This window comes from Poecilia mexicana, unplaced genomic scaffold, assembly GCF_051168715.1.
Source record: "Poecilia mexicana isolate PSO_F unplaced genomic scaffold, ASM5116871v1 scaffold_4, whole genome shotgun sequence".
NCBI lineage: Eukaryota > Metazoa > Chordata > Actinopteri > Cyprinodontiformes > Poeciliidae > Poecilia > Poecilia mexicana.
The window spans coordinates 92,558-114,530 of record NW_028263373.1 but is presented as its reverse complement, the minus strand read 5'-3'; the positions used below and the strand labels follow the sequence as shown (position 1 = coordinate 114,530).

The window sequence follows — 21,973 nt, the reverse complement described above, 5'->3', positions numbered from 1 at the left end:
AGCTTGCTCTGTGGTAGTACTGCCAATCAGATGGAGGGTGATCAGAGTTGGGTAGTAACGAGTTACACTTACTTGAGAAAAAAAGGTAGTTTCAGACATTATACTTTTTACTTTTACTTGAGTAAATTTATTACAAAGTATCACTACGCTTACTTGAGGAAAATGTCTGGATTTTCTACCCACTCAATGAAAAATGAACATGTTTTAATAAAAACAGTCACCAGACACAGACACACACATGCAGTTTTTGTTAAAGTTTCATAAGTTTTTTTATTCAAAAGAACTGATTTGGAAAATTTTTTGTTTTGCCTGATTTTGTTATTTTTTATTACTTATATGAATTTTTGTAATTTTGTCCTTAAATTAGCTAAATTTCTATTTAACTTTATATTTTGTCCCTTCTGATTATGTCATTTTAAAATATGAAATAATTGATCATTTGATCAGTTACTCAGTACTTTTTACCTAATACTTTTTTTACTCTTACTTGATGGCTACTTTTTCTTTTACATGAGTGAAAATATGTTGAAGTAGTACTAGTTTCACTTGAGTTTAATATTTGGGTTCTATACCCATCTCCGAGAGTGACTGACAGCACTAAGATCCGCCTCCTGGCTATGATTGGTTGTTTCTAGTTAGTATTGGGAGAGGTCATTTTTCCCCCCCACAGTTTATCTGTTTTGCACCAAAATGTCATGAAATAGTGACAGTTTCAATAAATATGTAAAAAGTAAAAAAGTTACATACTGGAGTTAACCAAAAAAGAAAAAAAAGTGAAGGAAAGAAAAAAAATCCTCCAATAAAAAATAACTAAAATCTGATTGGCTGATGGAAAAACTGCCTCATTCGAAAACAACCACAATATCCAAACTGCAGCAGCCCTGAAGGAACTGAAAAGTGTTGCATCCTTTCATGGTCCGTCCGTCCGTCAATCAGGTCGCTGACCTCAGGTAGACAGAAGAGAAGAGATGTTTCCCATGGTACTTTTGGCACTAGTATTTGCCTTTGGTCCAGCAATAGGCAAATAGATGTCTGTGTGTTCCTTTAAAAAGGTTACAAAAACCAAGAAGAACAAGAAGAAAAAAAAAAAAAAAGACGGCTCATATGTCAGTTCCACAAGCCTCCAGCAGAGGGCAGGTGGGGTAGAGTTGAATGGAGATGAGTAGAGATGGGAAGTGGGTTTGTTTGTTATAAAACTATTTCTATCGCGTGCTGCCGTCTCTCAGAACCACCAAGTGCACGGTCCGAGGGAAACTCTTCAGCAGAGAGACGGCTGTCTCGTGCTCCATGTGTAAAAAACTATGTCCGTTAGCCTGCAAGGCAAACACGCAGCACAGTCAACAGCAATGTGTGTGTGTGCGCATGTGTGTATAGAGGTATGTGTTCTGCAGATTTTCCATACACATGTCAATGTGTGAGTGTTTTGTGGGAGGATGGAGGGTCACTGCCATCATTATCTCAGTAACACATCACTGTTGGGGGAAAAGAGAGAGAAGAGGAGGAGCTACACAGTCATGCTGTAGAAAGAGAAGGGGTAAAGACAAAAAAGGGTTTTCAGATGAGTTCATCCAGCTAAACTGTACAACTTTAGGAGTGAAGATGATAGACAACAGAGAGGAGGCAGGGGAAACATAGATGACACTGATTTCTTGTCTTGATTGATCTGTTAATGTTCCAAAACCGAAAGATTGAAGTTTTAGCTGTCCTTATGTGTGCAGTTTAAACGATTGCATTGAGCTACGTTACTGTTTCAGGCTGAGAGTCACATTTAACAAACAGTCACAGACCAGCGAACCTTAAATTGCCCCGTGATAACACAACATCAAAATTAAAATGTCAACATCATTTTAATTTTGGGCCAAATCAAAATCATGAATGTTCTTAAAGGGCCGGTTGTCCCAGAATGTATTAATAAAACCCGCAAACAAAACTGTTAAAATATAAATCAATTTTTAAATTAAATAATATTGAAAATCTTTTCAGTCTTTCTAGGATTTTGCAATTATTTTTGTGATTTTTTGCAATAAAAATCAGTGTTTGTGTTATTAATTTAGAAATATTTGTATTTATGTTTGACAGTAAATGCAGCTTTTTATTACTTGCAATATAATTATAGATTATAACTTGACATTAAGTGAGGCTGAAGCAGCTGTTTAGTAGAAGTAAGAAACACTGTGAACAATCACTTAGATTCAAAATTCTGCAATAAACTTACATTTATGTATTAGCACAAAGTGCAGGGATTTGTTGACTTTGTGTGAATTTCCATGGTAATTCACAAGAAACAGAAGGGACTGATTGATGTAATTTGACAGTAAACAGATAAAAACTGCTTTGATTTGATTGATAAAATAATATGTAAGAACACTGTTATCCTGTTCTATGAATGTCACTTCAGAGTCTAGAGGGCCACATAAAAAGCTATGGTGGGCCGGATTTGCATTATGAGGAAGCAAAGTCGTAAAAAACAAAGAACAGTTCTCACCAACTGAAACCCGTTCAAAAGAATTGAATCGTTCGTGAACGACTCATGAAAACTCTCAGCAGGAATGACTTGGTTTCCTCCGATCATCACTTTACATGCAGTACCTGGCACACCCACCAGGGGGCGGACCACAGTTTGAGAAACACTGAGCTACAACTGAATGAGTTCTTCTGTAGAAAATGAAAGTATTAAAGTATTAGGATAAAATGAAAATCTATAAGAGTTTCATATCAGTCGATATTGATCATTATTGATTAGCTTTTTGTTTTTAATGTATGAAATGCTGCCAAACTGGGGGTGAGAATATTGTTTTTCTTTATTTTTAAGCAGTTATGAGGCATGGTGGGGAAACAGTTACTCAAAAGGTTGTTGCTAGGTAACCAAAGAGTGAGTGAGTTGCTAGGTAACCAAAGAGTGAGAGAGTGAGTTGATTCCACTACCCTTTGCTCAGCTAGCTGTGAGAGTGGCTACATCCCCCAGAATGCTGTGCAGTTCTGGATCAGAGTTCAATGAAATTATTGAATATTCTACCAGATTTATTAGCTATTGATACTGATCACATGTTTATCTGCATATATATTGTTATTGATTAATTGCTTGTTTACCTAAATTGCAAATAGACATGTGCTTCTACACTGCAAAAACACAAAACCTTACCAAGTATTTTTGGTCCAGTTGTTAGAAAAAATATCTTAGTAAGCTTGAAATACGACAAAACTAACTTACAAGTAAGTTTTCAGCAATATATAGGAGCTTGTTTTAGGACAATAATTCCTTAAAATTAGGAAAGAAGTGGATTAATTATGTTATAACAAGACAGTTTGCCTTGTTATAAGTGAAATAATTTAAACAACAGAACTACATGACTCATTATGAAGATCAGAAGGAGATTTTTATTCCTATTTCTCGACAATTCCTACAAGTTAGGAATGTAATATTACATTATATTATGGTCTATAACTTATATTAAACATGGAGTTTGTAGTTAATATGTTATAGGTCTCTTATTAAAGAATATAGCTCTAATATTTAAGCTTTTAAAACTAATGATGAAAACAAAAATGAAACAGTCGGGGGGAGAAAGTTCATGCCAGATATCTGTATGGTCGTGATACCGAGGCAGAATATAAAGCAGAATCAAATGTGGATCTTTAACATTGTAAATCCTCATATTTAATGCAGCTACAGTGCCTATAAAAACCTCTTAGATGTTTTACTTTTTTAAAATTACTTTCACAAATCAATCATGATCAACAAAGTCTTGCTTTTTTGAGAAAAGAAAAATTACCAAACATTTTTGGTAAAAGATGATTCTTTTACTTGCCATCCATAGCCGTGTCGCCGCGATAGAGCAACTCCGTTAACAAAAAGAAACCTGGAGACTCAAAACCACTCTCATTTTTCTGTTTTCTTACTCTCTATGCAGAGATCTGTTGCCATAGTAACTGAGTGACAACAGCTTCACTAAGGTATCAGGTTTCAACACAAAAAAACACGCAAATATTTCCCACACATAGAAATATTTGGGAAACATTTCTGTGTGGGAAATGTATTTTTGTTTGCAAAAAAATAAAAAATAAAATAAGATTGCGAACAAAAATGTGTTTTTGTCTGAGAGAAAAACATTAATAACTGCTAAATAATGTTTTATTCTGTGATTATTAAGCGATTGTACAAACACTGTGGTGGTTGATAAGTTAATTTAAAACCTGCTCTAATGATTATTTGTCAGAGTGTGTGTGTTGCCATTTTTTTAAACCAAAACATGAAATTCCACAGCACGTCTACACATTGAGATTGTCATAGTCAAGCTAGCATAGCTGACCAACTTCTGTCCCCCTGGCTATTTTTTTTAATTAAAACTTTTTCCTGACCTTGTCATCTAAGTGTTGACAATTTCATATATCACGTATACATTTAAGATTTAGCTCATTTTAGCCAAAACCAATCGTCGTTATCGTTGGCTAGCAGTTTTGCAACGTGACTATAGGCACTGCATGTTGCTACTAAGATGAGATTTCATCCCATCTTTGAATGGAAAACTGTGCGCTATGTCCTGCTGAATATGCTGCCTCATTATTTGAAAAGGTCGGATGTTGCTGACTGCAGCCTGACGTTATGACGAATGGGAGGACGTTACCTGCAGTATCTTGTCTCCGGGCTTCAGTGAGGAGGCGGCGGGCCCGTCATGCTGTACCCTAGTAACAAAGATACCCTATAAGTCAAAATGATACACCGTTAGGACAACACAGGGACACGATGGTTTAGAATCTTTGCCTTTCTCATGCTTATCTCAATATCCAACCCAACCCCAAACACAAAACGAAGATTTAAACAAATCAGATTTCTCCCTCAAAGGAATGAAAATACTGCAAAAGCACTACTAAAGATTGTTTATGATAATGCTGCTTTTTTATTTGAGAAACTGCTTTAGTATTTTTCAAAGAAAATTGTTTTTATTGGCTAGAGCTAAAAATGTAGTAAACAAAGAGCAAATAATTCAAGAATATGGGAAGAAAAATATGTGTGGGTTTGGAAATAAGTAGATATCAGCAATCATTCCCCCAATGTTTGTTCCTTTTCTCTCAATTACCCAAGGCAGAGATTGTAAAAACACCAACATCTTTTCACCCAGAGCTGAAAGATGTTTTCAAACACAGAGGAGTCAGACAATGCAGCTGCAGAAACTCCACACGGTTCAACAGGCGGCTTACATGTTGAACACAGATAAATGTGCCGTTAAGGAGGGACACGAGAGAACCGGAGACATAAAGAAATGATGCAGTAGAGACGGTGCAGCACCATCCAGGACACTACAGTGAGTGAGTCGACACAGCAAGAGACACAAATAGGTGTTAAGTTGCAACATGTGGCAACACTGACAATCATACAGTGAGCCTCATACAGACGGTAAAATACTCCAATTATCCCACAACAAACTTGGTTGGTTTGCCATCCAGACTCTTGAAAAGACAATGATTTCACTGACATTTGCTTGGAGTGAATTAGTCTTTGATTGGATAAAGCTCACTGTATATTTTAAGGAAATATGCCTTCAGCTGATATTAGTAACAGTGTAAAACAGTTGCACACAGAGCTGAAAAACACAACAAAGTAAGGTATCGTTAAAATGGTCTTAATCTGGAAAACGGGGAAATATTTTCCACAGACTGATGAGATTTTAGCAGCTAAATCAGAGTTAGCTTAGTGTGCAACAGTGATATAAGAAAAGGGGAAAAAAGTGGAGTTTTAAAGGACAACGTCCCCAGTGGAGGGCATTTCTGGTAAAAGAACCATCATTAGTTTGAAATAAATTCATCTTTCATCACAGAAAAACACAACCGTTTAATTGGACGACATTTTAGCAAAAGATTTAAAAAAATTACTTCTTTTTTTTTGCAAAAACGTAGAATGAAAGATTCATAAAAATGAAATCAAAGACTATTATATCTATAATTCCAGTCTGTTTTAGGTAATTAGTGCCACCAAAGACCAGGAGAGGAGAGAGGAAATGGGAGAGCCTAATAATAAGATCCCAGAGTGTATTTGTTTTTAAGTTATCCTTTATATATTTATTCTTTGTTCTGGGATGTACTTTTATTTATTTATCTGTTTGCTTTCTATTTTCTCCCTCTTTTTTCCTCTTCTACCCAAAATATCTGTGACGTTGGGATAATCTAACCGTATAGAAAAGAGAATAGAAATAATAATGCAAAAAGAAAATAACTGAAAAAAGTATCTCCTAATCCGCATCTTGCGACACCAGCTGCTTATGTTCTGCGTTTTGTTTTTGTTTCGAATGTTTCCATTTTAATGTAAACTTCCTTGTTTGTTATTCATTCTATTATCTGGTTCATTGTTTTGTAGAACAATAACCTCTTTTTGGTTTTTGTCAGTCTGTAATGTTTGTTGTATATACAAAAATTAAAAGAAAAGATAGTTTTATATTATAGTTACAGTTTTTGTTTTCACTTGTTTCAGGTTTTCATTTTGTTAGTTTTACCTTTCAGAGGAGAGCCTTGCATAATACACACAGAGAAGAAAGACAGGCAGGAAGGAAACAGTTTCTTCTGAAAAGCGAACAGATCAAAGATCCAGTCAATATGAGGCAACGTTTCTTCTTACTGCGCTCTAATTAACCAGAACTGAAACGGACCCGGAGGTGCAGAGAGCCGCTACGTTTTTTAAAGTCAATCCTGCAGGATTACTGTTGTTGCTCTTCAGACACCGAATAATGACTTCTGCAGGCGCCATCAATGGACCAAACCCGACTCAGAGCAGGAAGAGAATACGCTGCTGCGACTTGAACTTAATTAGGCGTCACTTTTTAGTTCTTCACTTAAATACAAATTAAAGTTCCTATTTATTATCAGGCGACTTTTATAGAAAACGTTAGATTTATGCCTTGCATTGTACAGTATGTCCAATGTCAAGGATGTCAATCTGCAATTTGAACCACATCTAGATCTCAAGGAACGTATTGATAAAAACCTTTAGCAAACTGTTTTAACGCTAATAAACAGCTGTGTGCACATTAAGTGAGTTCTGCTCTACATATCTTTTCACACTGATCCGTCCCTCTTTAATGATTGTTTTCTGGAGATATATTAAACATTTTTGTGCTTTCGTATGGCAGTAAATGTGATTTCTGTGCTACAGCTGAGGCAGGTGGGAGTTAGCTAGCCGAATGTTGTTGACCATTCTTTGTGGAAAATTTGCAATAAACTCATGATTATGCATTAGCACGAAACATGTTGATTCTGTGTGAAATTGCAAAAACTGGAGGGACTGACTGTTTGGCAGCAAACAAAAAAAAACTGCTTGATAAAATAATATTTAAGCACCTTAGGTTTTATTTCTGCACCTCTCTGGAGTCCAGAGGGCCACATAAGAAGCTGTGTGCCCAGATTTGGCCCCAGAACCTTCAGTTTGACACACCATGTTGAGATAATTAATTTCAAAATAATGCAAAAAGCAAGCTGAACACTAGAGGGCGCTACCGCACTAAGGATTAGTGTCACTGTATGTCTTTAGCTCTGGTAATCAAAGCACTGATGTGCAATTTTGTGAATTTAAAAGGCCTAAACCTGGAATCGTTCTTTTATATAAAACTCCCTGTTTGCTACATCCAGGGAAAATATTAATGAAAATCAGCAAAATATCTGCTGATGTTTTACTGAACAATAATTGTTTTGTACTGGAACGCAGAAAGTTAGTATTTTAAAGCTCCTCATAGATTTACAGGGTGTTTCACTTGATACCTTCCTCCATGCTAAGATGTAAAGGACTTTGCAGAATAATTCACTCTAATGGGTTTTATTGAGTTTTCTTGCTGTTGTAAAAGACAGTAAAGTTACAGCTCAGCAGTGTTTTGTAGTATATTTACAGAATCTCAGATTCATTGGATAATATTCTGCAGATTCCCAATTAAATAAAATAAAAATTTTAAGGGTTATTCCAACAAATTAAAGGGACAGTATTATGTGTTTGCCATTTTATGGTAAAACCAAGTAACCATCTCACCTTCTGTTGTTAAACACATACTATATATGCCAAATATGACTTAGAATAAATTTTACTTTGTAACTTAATACCTTGAAATTGGGTCTCTGTCTCTTTAAAAGCTCCTGGTCTTTCTGTAACTCCGCGTTCATCACAACATGGCTCCTCTGTTAACCCTTTAACAACATTTTGACCAGCGTTGCATAATGAGCTCAGCAGATGTGCGATTCCACCAGGTGTTTGCTAATTGCTGCTGGCTAGTCTGAAGGAGCTGAGCCTCGAAGGCGGGGCTAGGTCCACCCAGCTGAATGGTTGCCATGGGAGAGTAAACTATTTCCAGATGTTTTCATGAGTTAATAACATTATAACATGATGTAAAGCTTAAAAGAGTAAATTTTACATAATAATACTTTTTTAATTATGCTTAAAAGTAAACCAAAACCTTTTCTAAAGTAAATAATTCCCACTTTGTGACTGATGTCTGAGGAAGGTCCTCTATAAATAAAATTTAATTACTAACTTCACAATAAAATATCATCATTTAAGATGTTTTTTATAGAGCACGCATTCTGTCATGACTTACTGAGAAAAGTTCATCTGCTGAGACTCTGCTGCTGCATCACCAGGTATAATAGGAACTATAAAATAACTGCTCAAGTCAGCAGCTACCCGACCTTAATATAAAAGTTAAACAACAGTTTTCTTTCTACCTTCACAGTAAAACTTCGTCCTCAGAGTGGGACGTCCTGTCAGAATAAAACGTCAAACCTTCCATCCCTGAATCAAAGCAACATCTAAAATCGCCCACAGCGTCCCAGAACTGAGCAGATGGCTAAAAAAAGCAGCTGGAGCTTTTTGTGTGCAGCGCCGCGCTCCTTGAGGCCGGGCGAAGTGTCTTGTTTCTGGGACAGATCGCCTTGTAGAGCGGGCCTGGGGGATCTCCGACCCAACGGGCTCAGGCTGCTGCAGACGGGCTCAGTCAAATTTAGAAGTCCCATCGATGAAAGAGATTGGCGTTTCTTGTAAGATCTGATTCTGATGACGCTACAAGGCGGCTCAGAACAGCTGCAGACGGCGGAAAATATGTTAGGTTTTTTCTACTAACCTGATGAATTTCAGTTACGTTTTTAATACATTTAAAGGGCCAGTGTTCGCTTAAATCAGCGTTTTGTAGCTTTACATCAAAATCATACCCGAAGCACCACTTTGATATTTTCATTCACGTTTTAGAAATCCTCTAATCTCCATGGCAACCATTCAGCTCGGTGGACGTAGCCCTTCCTGGAGGCTCCTCACAGGGCACCGCCCACTCAGCTCCTTCAGACTAGCCAGCAGCAATCAGCAAACACCTCAAGGATCTGCTGACCTCATCATACGAGCTACTTCACTGATAAAAACGTTTTTAAAGGGTCACTAGAGGAGCCATGTTGCGATGACTTCAGAGAGAGCGCGAGGATTTAAAGAGACAGAGGCCCAATTTCAAGACATATTTGACATTTATAGCATTTTTTAACAACTGAAGGTAATATAGTTACTTGATCATAAAGTTTAGTAGTATTGACTTACATTTACTTGAGTAACTGTTTTGGATAAAAAATATTTTTATTATGCTGTATTTTTTATTCTTACTTGAGTAAATTTTCTGGATTTTCTACCTGCTAAATGAAAAACAAACATATTTTAACCAAAAATTCACCAGACACACATCTGCAGGTTTTGTTAAAGTTTCATAAGTTTTATTTTGAAAGAAACTGATTTGGAAAAATTTAATTTGCCTGATTTTATTACTTTGATGAATTTTGTCATTTTGGTCCTTAAAATACCAAAATTTCGACTTAATTTTATATTTTTAAATATTAAATGATTGGTAATTTGATCAGTTACTCAGTAATTGAGTAAACTTTTTACCAAATACGTTTTTACTCTTACTTGAGTAATTTCTTGGCTACTTTTTACTAGAGTACAAGTTTTGGGTACTCTACCCATCTCTGGTTAGCTTAGCTACAAAATGCCTCAATGTGCCTGGAAACAAACATAACCTGCCTCTTTAAGTCAAATTAAGCCTAATAAATGAACCTCAGCTGGTTATAAAAATAAAAATATTCACTGTAAGTCAACCACATCGGCCTCTCTGCCTCGCAGACAAACACTGCGGTAACGAGCTGCAGTTTCCATGGCAACTCTGAGGTAGTGCTGAGGAGGCTGTGATTGGCTGACAGGCTGGGTCAGGTCGTACCATGTCGGAGGGCTTGAAGGGGTTCCCCTGGCCGCTGATGCCGCCAGAGATACTGAAGCCGAGGCCGGGGTTCTTCTCTATCCTCACACACAGCTAGGCAGGAAGAGCAGAGAGACACAGCTGAAAGTGAAACGCACGCACGGCGAAAACTGCAGAGAGCAAACAAACACGAGGAGCGGCGCTTCGGCGGCTATCTGGAACAACCAGGCCACCAATAACGCTGTCAGGGTTTTCTGTTTGGCATAATGGGAAGCTGTCTCTTGCAATGAAGGGGGAAAACAAGAAAAACAAAAAAACCCGGAGGCAGGTCGTGGTGCAGACTGGTGCAAATGACTTCATGTCCCTTTCTGAGCTCTCCATCTGCGCAGCGTTTCTGACTGCGACTGACACCTCCGGCTCTGTTTCAGCACAGACTGTGGCTCCGTGGCGGCTAAGTTACATAATTATCTCTACATTTTATTAATATTAGCTGCTTGTTTATTGCAGCGACATTGTAAAAAGAAAGAAAAAACCTTACAAAGTATTTACAGTCTAGTTTCTAGTGTAAATATATTAGTACTCTTGAAATAAGACAAATGTAACATGCAAGCAGTTTGTCAACAAGACACAGGAGCTTGTTTTTATTGAATAATTAAGTAATATTGATGGAAAGGTGCAGATTATTTTACTTATAACAAGATATTTTTTCCATGTCATAATTGATATAATCTGCCAGGGAAACAGTATTTTTTCATCAATATTGATGAATTATTGACTGGAAACAAACTCTTATTTCTGGCTGAAAAGTTACTTTAAGTTGGTTTTGTCTTTTTTCAAGTGATCTGAGCCAGAAAAAAGACCAAAAACACTTCAGATAAGATTTAGAGTTTTTGCAGTGATGTTGGTCAAACTATTAAATTCTATTATTGGAATTATTGGTCTAATTTCTAGAGCAATATGTTAGTACACTTGATATAAGTAAAACTAACTTACATGTGAGCTTGTTTTAAGTAAATAATTCCTTAACATTAATAATAAAAAAGTGGCACTTCATTTATAACAAGATATTTTTCTCCTTTTATGAGTGAAAAAAATCCACCAGTGGAATTAAATTGTCACCACTAAGGAATTATTTACATAAAACAAGCTCCTATATCTTGTTAAAAATTGACTTTAGGTTAGTTTTGTCTTAATTCAACCAAAATCACTTGGTAAGATTTAGAGTTTTTGCAATCAGCAAACATCTTAGTACACTTGAAATAAGATAAAACCTAAAAGTAACGTTTTAACAAGACATAGGGGCTAAGAATTAAGTAAAAAAATTCCTTAATATTAATAAAAAAACATACTAATTTACTTAAAACAAGATATTTTTCTGCCAGTGGAAGTAGTTAATCTATTATATTAAATATTTACATAAAAAAGCTCCTATATCTTCCTAAAAAGTTACTTTATAAGTTAGTTTTGCTTTAAATCAAGTATGCTAACATATCTGCACTATAAACGAGACCAAATATAGTTGGTAAGACTGACTTTATGTTTTTTACATCAAAATCTGCCTGTGGAAAATCAGCCATTGCTGTATTTGAGGAATGCTAACGTTTCTTGTGTCTCAGCAGCAGAACCAGCACAGCCTGCTAGCGTCTCCATACCTGCTCTTGGAAACCGTCGGTGCTTTTCTGGCCTTTAGTCTGCAGCAGGCAGCGGGCGCTCTGAGGACGCGGGTTGGTGTGGGTTGCCATGACGGCCTGGTTGCTGTGGGTCATGCCTTGATTCATGTGGTACTGCGGGTTGGTAGCCGGCTGATGGGAGGGGTGGGGGTTGTACTGAGACTGGTTCCCAGATGATGACAGCGCCATGGGCAGGCCGCCGCTGGGGTACGCCTGGCCAGGGGAGGGAAGGCCTGACCAAAACACAAAGCGAACTAAAGTTTGGTTTCTCATTTAAATGTCTGGGTTCCCCCAGAAAACTTGACAGGAAATTTGAAAATTTGACCAGGTGGTTACTGGAAAACACTGCTGACAAAACTCAAACGCCAACTATCGTCTTTTAAGACTATTTTTAAAAAGATTTTTAAGATTATAGAGTCAAAATAAGAAGTTAAGTGACTTCTTATTGACTTAAATATGAAGAATGTTGGTCTTTAACACGACTTCTTCATGTGTTCCTGATTACAAAACCATTCAATTTCCTTCCACATCACAAATATGAAGTATTTTGTATTCACTAAATTGCAAATACTTCATCAATATGACAAAATGTTAGAAAATATTGATACGTTTCACTGCAAAAACCCAAAATCTCACCAAGTAACTTTAATGTAGTTTCTAGTGCAAACAGCTTAGCTCACTTGGAAGAAGAGAAAACTTTGTTTGAACTTGTTTTAACTAAATAATTCCTTAATATTGATGAAATAGTGCTGGTCCTACTAGCAGATTGTTTCACTTATGACAAGGGTAAAATGTTACAGCTGAATTAATCTGCCAATGGAACCAGTACTTTTTCACCAGTATTAAAGAATCATTCACTGAAAAGTTAGTTCTCTTATTTAAAGTCAGATATTAGAAACTAGATTAAAATACTTCATCAGGTTTTGTGTTTTTGCAGAGCTTATTTTAGGCACATGGGGAAAATGTCTTAAAATAAGAGAAAACTTTTCAGCAATAAAAATGAGCTTATTTCAAATAAATAATTTCTTAATATTGATGAAAAAGACCTTCTTCATCAATATTAAGGAATTATTTAGTTAAAATAAGATCAAATAGCTACTTTTACTCACTGCACTTGTTTTACTTCAAGTACAGTAAGATAAAAATGGTAAGATTTCATGTGCTGCAAGGCATTAAATGTAAAATAAAGCTCATTAAAGCGTAGCATGGAGGTCTGCTGCTTACCCTGTGAGACGTTGCCTTGGTACTGGCCCGGACCGCCTGCTGGTACCACTGACAGCGACATTCCTTGCTGGTATTGGCCCCCCTTGTTCATCATCCCGTCGTAAACCTGCTGCCCGACAACGCGGTGAGGCGCGGCGGCCGAGGACGAGGAGGTGGAGGTGACGATCATGGTGTTGTGTGACTGATGGGAGGGGTTGTGTGGATGTCCGCCCTGTGGGAACAAGAACCACAAAATGACAACTAGTCACAATCACAGCGGCGCTGCCACTCGCCACTTCCCTAAAACCAGGTTTTACTTTTCTCATGTCTGAGTTCACTGGGTTTACATTCACTGATTTATCGACCTTTTTCATGAGGTTCTCAGGTGGAACGTCTCTTCGGCCGAGTGAGTAGGGAGCCCACTGGTTGCTCCCTGTCACCCCCTCCTGGTCATTATCCAGCATTGCAGCCTGCTGAGAAGGCGTCTGGGAAAAAGAGACGGACAGAAAAATACTGAAAAGGTTCACAGCAGTAATTCTCCTGAGCTTCAGCTGGTGAGATTACACCTTAAAAATAAGATTTTAACCAAAGTGCTTTGATGCAACTTTTAAGAATTTGAGATTCTTTCATTGAAACTTAAATGCTAGTTCCACAGAAGTCACAATTTATTGGTATGTTTTTCTGTAGAGCAAAACTGTAACAAGTTTAAAATTGTTTAAACCTGGAGCTAACCTGAGTCCTAATCTGGTCACAAATAGGCAGATTTACTTTAATCTTTTCAGATCAAAAGTCAGAATTCGGAGAACAAACTCAGAATTTTGAGAAAAAAAACTGAATTCTGAGAAAAAAGTTTGATTCATGATTAAGTCAAAATTCTTAGAAAAAAGTCAGAATTCTGACTTTAAAGTCAATTCCAAGAAAGATTTTTAATTCTGAGAAAAAAGTCAAAAATTTTCAGAAAAAACATTTCAGAAAAAAATAATTCAGAGGAAAAAAAGTTAGATTCTGATTTAAAAGTCAGAATTCAGAGTCTAAGGTCAAATCTGACACAAAAATCTAAAGTTTTAGGAAAAACGTCACAATCCTTAAAGTCAGAATTTTGAATTTAAAGTCAAAATTCTCAATTTAAAACCAGAATTTTGAGAAAACAGTCTTGATTCCCCCCCAGCAGTCCAAATCCTCTTCCGCAAATGTAGTTCACTTTAATAAGTCACAAATATCTCATATAGTGGATTCATATAAGCCAGGCAGGATTCCTGTGACTCTTCTAGTGGTTTGGATAAAACATGAATGTTTAAACAGCGATATAAACAGTCACAAACAAACAAAGAACATTTAATGTGGTTAAAACGACCACCGCCTGCAGCTCCCCAAAGCTTTTTGTGATCACATGTATGCAGTGACTGTAATCAGGTTTCAGTTCTCTCATCAGGATACTCACGGTGATGGCAGACGGAGGCGGAGGTAGTGGCAGCCAGCGGCCAGCAGGGGGCTCATGCCTAGTGTTATTGTAAAGGTTAAAGTTCAAAGTGGTGCTGCGCCCCTGGCCGTGACCCCCGCCCTGATAGAGCATGCCCAGGGTGAGCGTGTTGTGCTTTAGGACACCACTCTGATTGGAGGAGACAACATCACATGACATGGGTGAATGACGGGGGGAGGGGCAAAGGGGCGGAGCCAACACAGCGAGCCAGCACAGCTCCACAACAAAACAAACAACAACACCGATATAAAATCAACAACAACAACAACAACAGTGCAGAGTTGCTGAAAGCACAGAAAAATGTTAGCTAGTGATTGGTCAATACGCACAAAACAGGAAGTGGATCAGTTCATTCCAGCAACTGCATCCTTAACACTTAACCACGAGTTTTAAAATGTTACTGGAAAAAATAATCACAACCAGATGTAGCTTTCTGCATGACTAAATAAGAGATGTGTCTATTTTTATCAACCTTTTTGTTTTGCCCAATTCTCCTGCTTCTGTCTGAAAGGAGTATTAACATTTTAATTCATTCAGAAAAAATAAAATGAAAAAATCAGAGCAGAATGGTGGTAAGGAAAACTTAAAAGCTGCTCAGCTGTAATAAGAGGGATTGGACTGGTGTAATATCAATGAATAAGTTTCCAAAGATTATTGAGAATAATATAAATTATTTTTGAAATGCCATTTTTCTGGTAAAGTGTAAACATACCTGCAATATTTTGACTTTACATGGTTTTGTTTTCTTTTCAGAGACGCCTCCCCAAATTAATCAGGGTGGTATGAATACTTTAGGCCTTAACTGTACCACACACAAATTATTTGAAAGTAAATATTTTGTTTGTACAGGGAGTTATTGTTTTCAACTTCACTAACATCTGTGTACAGATGTGAAGACAATGTAAAACTTCAAAATATCATCTTTGAGAATCTGTGATTTAGAGGATTTCTCAACTTTTTTCAGACAAGTGAAAACAATTAAAAGGAATTTCAGCATTATATTGAGATTTTCTGTCAATTTTAAATAAAATCTCTTTTCTAAAATCATCTGGATTTTAGAAAAGAGATGACACTGTATGCGGGCCAGTGTACACAGAAAAAGGAGTCAATTTCCATAACAAAACTCAGAAGTTTCAAGACTAATTTAAGAAATTTTCTACAAAAAATCCTGAAGTTTCAGAGTTTGAAAAGTTGAACATAAAGCTCAGAAATTTTGAGATTATTCTCTGAAAGCTTAGAGAGAAAAAAAACAACAAAAAACAGACATTTCTGAGTTTCAAAAGAGAAAAATGTTTAAAAAATTACTGGGTAGGAGGAGCTTCTAGCAAATGTTCGACTTTTCAAACAGAAAAAACCCTGAAATTTTGATCTCAAAACATTTATAGAAAAAAAAACCTGAGTTTCAAAAATGAAAAATGTTTGGCATTTTCCTAAAAAAAATGTAGATTAATCTCAAATTTTCTGTTTTTCCTAGCAAATTTTCATCTTTTAAAACACAAAGAAAAACACCTGAAATGTTGAGATTAATTAAAAAAAAAAAAAAAAACTTCCCCAAAAGTCAAAAATGTTTTGACTTTTTTCCTAAATTGTTTTTAATATTAATCTCAAATTTTCTGCTTTTCTAGCTAATTTTCATCTTTTAAAACATGGAGAAAAAAATCTGAAATTTTGAGACTAATTTCAAAAGAATTTCTACAAAAATCTAAACATTTCTGAGTTTTAAAAGTGAAAAAATGTAAACGTTTAAACTTAGGCTTTTTCTCCAAGAAATTTCTGAGGTATCAAAATGTCTGTTTTTGTAGCAAATTCTCAAACTTAGACATTTCATTGTTTGTTCTTGCAGATTTTAGAGATTAATCTCAAAGATGTTTTGGTGGAAATTTCCTCCATTTTTCTATCTACCATGACCTGATTGATGCGCCATCATATTTTAGTCACTTTTCGCCTTGAATAAAAAAGAAAAGGATAAAATGAGACAGGACCAGATTGCTCGGTAGAATGGAGATTTTGCTGAACTGAATGTAAGGAAATGTGACTCTTCAAGCACATATCCATCGGCGAGTGTGCGGTTGATCAGGCTGACAGCGACAGTGTGGAGCGGACACACATGCAGCCTTACAACCTTACAACACAGACTAACACGGATACAGACAGAGGGGCTTCTCAACGCTGTGTGTTTACGTGTGTGTGTGCTGTAAGCATGTTTTCTGGGGAGGACGTACTCTGTCCAACCGCTTGGCCTCTATGTGTCTGAGGAGCTGCTGCCTCCAGTCGGCGGGCATCTTGGAGGTGATGTCCTCGGGTTTCTGCGGGACAACGGGTCGCACTTTGATGGTGTCCTCAGACGGTTTCTCGGGGCAGGTGGCCAGGGTGTAGTCGGGCGGCATCTTCTCCAGCAGGGCGGCCATGGTGGGGCGAGCCGACACGGGGCGGGCCTGAGGGGGCAAAACGTACAAACACAAAGGGAAGAGAGCGAAGGGAGTGCAGAGTATGGAACTGTTGCAAAAAGTATGTTTTACAGTGTCATTGTAATGATTTTAAGAATCAAGATTTGTGCAGTTCATTAATACAAACAAAATAAATGTAACAGTTATTGAAGAAGAATTTGAACTCATCTGAAATATGTCTACATGTTGGTCAGAACATTCCAGTAGAAAAAAACAATTAAAATAAAACATATTCTAAATGTTTCAATATGTGAAAATGCTCTCAAAAACAGAGATGATTGACAGCGCTAAGTCCCGCCTCCTGGCTCTGATTGGTTGTTTCTAGTTAGCATTGGAAAAAGGAAAAAGAGCTCGATATTTTCACTGTCGTGTCACAATAACAGTTTCAACAAACATGTAAAAAATACATTTTTATAAAACCTAAATACTTTAAACAGAATGAGCACCGTAGTGAAAACATATAATTTGAGTAAACAGCCACAGAGGCACCAAGTGCCCTACTTTCTCCTGCTGAACGACAGCAGATGAAATGCTTCGCCATCTAATCAGGTATGCTGTTGGACCCATCTCTGTGGGTATTTTAGGAACATCTGACTTGTAACGAACCCAGAATATCTTGAAGGGATTATTTATGAAGGAGTGGGTCTTAAAAACAAGGAAGCAGGATGAGCAGCATCCTCACTCACACCGAGATAATTAAAGGAAAGAATCGAGAAGCTGTTGTAATCCCAGATCCTTAAACTCCTCAGCCAATATAGGCCATTTCTCTGCGTGTTCCAGGAATATAAGCAGCTGCATACGCCTGAGTTCAGGAATCTGAACAGCATCAAAAGAAATTTGACTACAGTTGCAAGATTATTACCTAATTCATGGAAGATGGAATAGATGTTTTTGGGCTCTTATTCCAGATAGCAAGTGGCTAGCTAATGAAATGCTACAAAATGCTACTGAGTTAAGGTTGCCTCTCCTGTATCTGTTGCAACATTCTGCCAGTCAGCTGGCTGAAAGGAAGCTTCAACAGGCCGACTCCAACTAATTAACACCAAACAAGATCTAATATTCTGCCTGCTAAGGAAATAAAAAAGGATTCCTCATCTCAGAGTGTTTTTGCTTCAGCTTATGAATAAAACTCCAGTGATTTATTTATGAATCCCTACAACTGCTTAAATCATTTATATTTACAGGTGAAGCTAACTTACTGGAAACTCAACAGAAGGATCTACTGAGCCATCCAACAAACCAATGTGTGGGCATAAGATGATCATATGCATTAGCTGACAGTGAATAACTTTAAAGTGATGCATGTGATAAAGAAAATGTAAACATATCTATAGTTGTTACAATACTTCAGATATTATTAGGATTTATTTTTTTTCTTTAAATATAAATCTAAAACATAGACCAGGTTTAAATGTGTTTTCATTTTCCTGATGGATCTTATTACAGTTGTCTTATTTCCGTGGGGTTTTATTATCATGTGTTGTAGGAAACAAGAAGTATTATGTTGTAATACTGCTATAATGAGAGGTAGAAGCCACATAATTATCAGTAGAAAATTGCCACTGAGAAGCAAATATTTCTTCTTTGACAAATAGTTTACGTTTAAAATGTGACCTGCTGAGAAAGAAAATTATACAAATAGTAGAAAGCTTTGAAAAACAATAAGTTATTTTATAGATGGGAAAACTGCTTTCACTTTAACCAAAACAAAAGTTATATATCTAATTATACATAAACTGATTTAAATATAGATGAAATCAAAAACTCAAAACCCAGCTTATAAAGTGAAGAGAAGCAGCTAAAGGGTTTTTTTTTTTTTTTTTTGCATTACCTGAGATGCTCCGTACGTTTCGGTGCTGTAGCTCCGAGCAGACAGGGGGCGACGCTGAGTCAGACTTTTGGTCGGATAACCAATCATGGGCTTCTTCTGCTCCTGGTAAGTGGTGTAGTCGTCGTCGTAGCGACCGTTTCTCTTGTTGTGCATCATCTGATTTTGGTTGTCAGACATGTTGGTGAGGGCAGAATGCTCCATGGGGGACGAGTAGGCAAGAGCCCGACTGTAATGCGGCGGGTCCGTCTGAGTCCAAACAAACAAATTATATCAGCTTGTTTTTATCACAATCGGTGCACAGCACCTATATTAGCAAATCAGGAGTATAAATTAAATCAAACAACTGAAATAAGACACACATTTCTCTTTTGACAAGACAGAAAATCTTCGTATATCAGACGCACACTGCAAAAACACAAAATCTTACCAAGTAGTTTTGGTTTAGTTTATAGTGCAAATATCTTAGTACACCTGAAATAAGACAAAACTAACTTACAAGTAATTTTTTAGCAAGATTTCAAGTCAATAATTTTTTTTCTCGCAAATATGTGACTTTTCAAGCTCAGAAATTTCCAAGTTTTTTCTAGAAAATGTCTGAGATTTTTGTTAGAAATGTACCAGTTTTTTCTATCTGCAGTGGCCTTTATACACTGTCAAAAGATGTACATTTTACTAATTTGATTCAAATTATTTTATTTTATTGCTGTATTTTAAATCTGTTGGCATGAAAGAGTATAAACACAAAAGTAATTGTATTTTTGGTGGAATAGCCAGAAATACAGTTTAAAAGACGAAAGACTTGATTTCCTGAAAATACACTGTAAAAACACAAAATCTTGCAAAGTATTTTTGATTTAGGTTTTAGTGCAAATATTTTACTACACTTAAAATAAAACAAACTTATAAGTAATTCTTCAGCAAGATAAAGAAACTTGTTTTAAGTCAGTAATTCCTTAATATTGGTGGAAAAGTAGCAGGTCCACTGCCAGATTAATTCACTCATAAAACGGGAGAAACATCTTGTTATAAGTCTGTTTTGTCTGATTTCAAATATACTGTCTGCATTAGAAACTAGACGCAAATGACTTGGTAAGATGTTGCGTTTTTTGCAGTGCACACTTTATGAACAGTATAAAAGAAAACTGTAATAATTAGAATGTCATAAAAACGTAACAGAAAGGATTTGCAATCACTCAATCAAAAAAAAAAACACTTCAACACAACAAGATTAGCAGATCTGTTTTTGATTACCGTAATTGCTTTCATATACTTACAGCAGCACATATGCTGTGTGGATTAACATGAACACATTTTTGATGTTGGACATGTTATGTGATGAATTTTAAAGAGGCATTGTTTTCTTTTTTTTTACTGGCTCCTACCTGATGCTTGTACTGAGCTTCCTGTAGCGCCTCCTGCTGGGCTTCATGAACTCTGCGAAACAAGGCGAGCTCAGTGGAGCTCACCAAAGAGTCGGCTCTCCTCAGAAAGCCTGGCCTGGAGCGCTGAGTTGAGATAGTTTGCTGCTGCTGGCTGGACGGGCCGTCCTGGTTGATTGGGGCTTGGGGGAATGAAAACATCTCCAGCGGTGGATACGCGCGATACCGAGGACTCACAAGCTCCTTGGGTAGCGTCTTTCCCGGTTGACTCAAGTAATCCATGGCCTTTGAGGAGTGGTTTACATAATCTGGTGTGTTGGGGAATGGAGGAGGGATCCTGCGATCTATGGTCACCTGATTGGGTAGAAAGTTCATCAATGAGTCAGTGGAAAGGATTCAGGCATCATCGTTGACATGGTAAACTTGGTATTTGAGAATTATCTGAATTTACCCCCAAAATGCTGCATTTATTTAAAAAATTTTGAACTACATTGCAACGTGACGTCATCCCACCCCTCAGTTTCCTGCTGGAGGGAAAAACCTGCTTGGCACTTATGACTACCATAAAAAGTTGTCAACATTATGTGCTAAATCTTAACTGTACGTGTGACATCTGTAGGAAAAAGAGATGTGGTGATTTCCTCCTAATTGTCAACAATATGATAACTAGATAACAAGCTCCAAGGTGTCACATTTCACTTTTTTAATTAAAAAGAAGAAACAGCGAGGGAGAGAGAAGTCGGTCAGTTATGCTAGCTTGACTATGACAATCTTAACATGTAGATGTGCTGCAGAATTCGGAGTGTTTCACTTCAGTTAATTTTTTATGTTTTTGAAAAAGGCAAGATGTTTAAATTAGCTAATCAATCACTGCTGTGTTCAGGTGATCACTTATCAATAATAAACATTAAACAAGCATAAAATAGTAATTGAATGAATGTAATGTGCTTTGTGTGTAAAATGTTGACGTACTGATACATTAGTGGAGCTGTTGTAAGTCAGTTGCCATGGCAACGTATCTGTGTATAGACAGACAGTCAGTTTTGAGTTGTTCTTTAATAAGTTTGTCTGTGTGATTTTCACTTTGTGGCGCACTGCACTAAATTAATAAGACCTACATCTCCAGGTTTCATTTTGTTAACTGAGTTGTTCTATCGCAGCAAGTAGGAGAATCAACTTTCTGTCCTGCAGAGTTGTGCACCTGTGCAAAGTTTCTGGATGTAAACGATATCTACATTTCCTCACACAGACACAATGACATATTTTATATATATGCATTTCTGACCTGGGGGTTGTAGTTCTGGTCAAAATGATAGGCCTTGTGAGGAATGGCAGGTTTTTGATTTTGTCCAGACTGATTCTGGTTGCCGCCTCCGTGTCCCGGGAAGCCCAGCTCATCATCTAACATGGGGGCAGACTGAGACCGAGACATGCTGGTCTGCTCCATGGAACCAAGGAGCTCTGGGCGGTCCAAACTGGTCTGCTGCTCAATGGATGAACTGTAGCTTTCCATGGGAATACTTGGAAGAAAGATGAAAATACAAGGCAACATCAGAAACTCAAAGATCCAATCTTTTTCTGATCAGTGAACGTATCATGTTAGAAACTCAACTTTAGCTACACTCAGTATAATTTCAAAACAAAAAGGAGATATTTGTTAAAACTGGGCTTCTCTCTCACACACATACATACAGTGGGAAGTTTACTCTGTTAATAATAATATATTATTTTAATTACAATTAATGGTAGGGAGGCTATAAA

General features: G+C 36.9%; 1 protein-coding gene across 1 annotated transcript in view; it reads right to left on the bottom strand.

Moving 5' to 3' along the window:
- Positions 1 to 231: 231 nt before the first annotated feature.
- Positions 232 to 21,973, bottom strand: part of lrrc7 (leucine rich repeat containing 7) — a 53,066-nt gene continuing 31,324 nt past the window's right edge. Inside the window, exons 21-31 of the mRNA XM_014968678.2 lie at positions 21,498 to 21,732; positions 20,216 to 20,566; positions 18,834 to 19,079; positions 16,778 to 16,990; positions 14,517 to 14,684; positions 13,441 to 13,560; positions 13,097 to 13,307; positions 11,855 to 12,105; positions 10,224 to 10,316; positions 4,626 to 4,700; positions 232 to 1,313 (exon numbers count right to left, since the gene is read on the bottom strand). Of these exons, the coding sequence (XP_014824164.2) occupies positions 1,203 to 1,313; positions 4,626 to 4,700; positions 10,224 to 10,316; positions 11,855 to 12,105; positions 13,097 to 13,307; positions 13,441 to 13,560; positions 14,517 to 14,684; positions 16,778 to 16,990; positions 18,834 to 19,079; positions 20,216 to 20,566; positions 21,498 to 21,732 (2,074 nt within the window). The 3' untranslated portion in view covers positions 232 to 1,202. The remainder of the gene's footprint in view (positions 1,314 to 4,625; positions 4,701 to 10,223; positions 10,317 to 11,854; positions 12,106 to 13,096; positions 13,308 to 13,440; positions 13,561 to 14,516; positions 14,685 to 16,777; positions 16,991 to 18,833; positions 19,080 to 20,215; positions 20,567 to 21,497; positions 21,733 to 21,973) is intronic.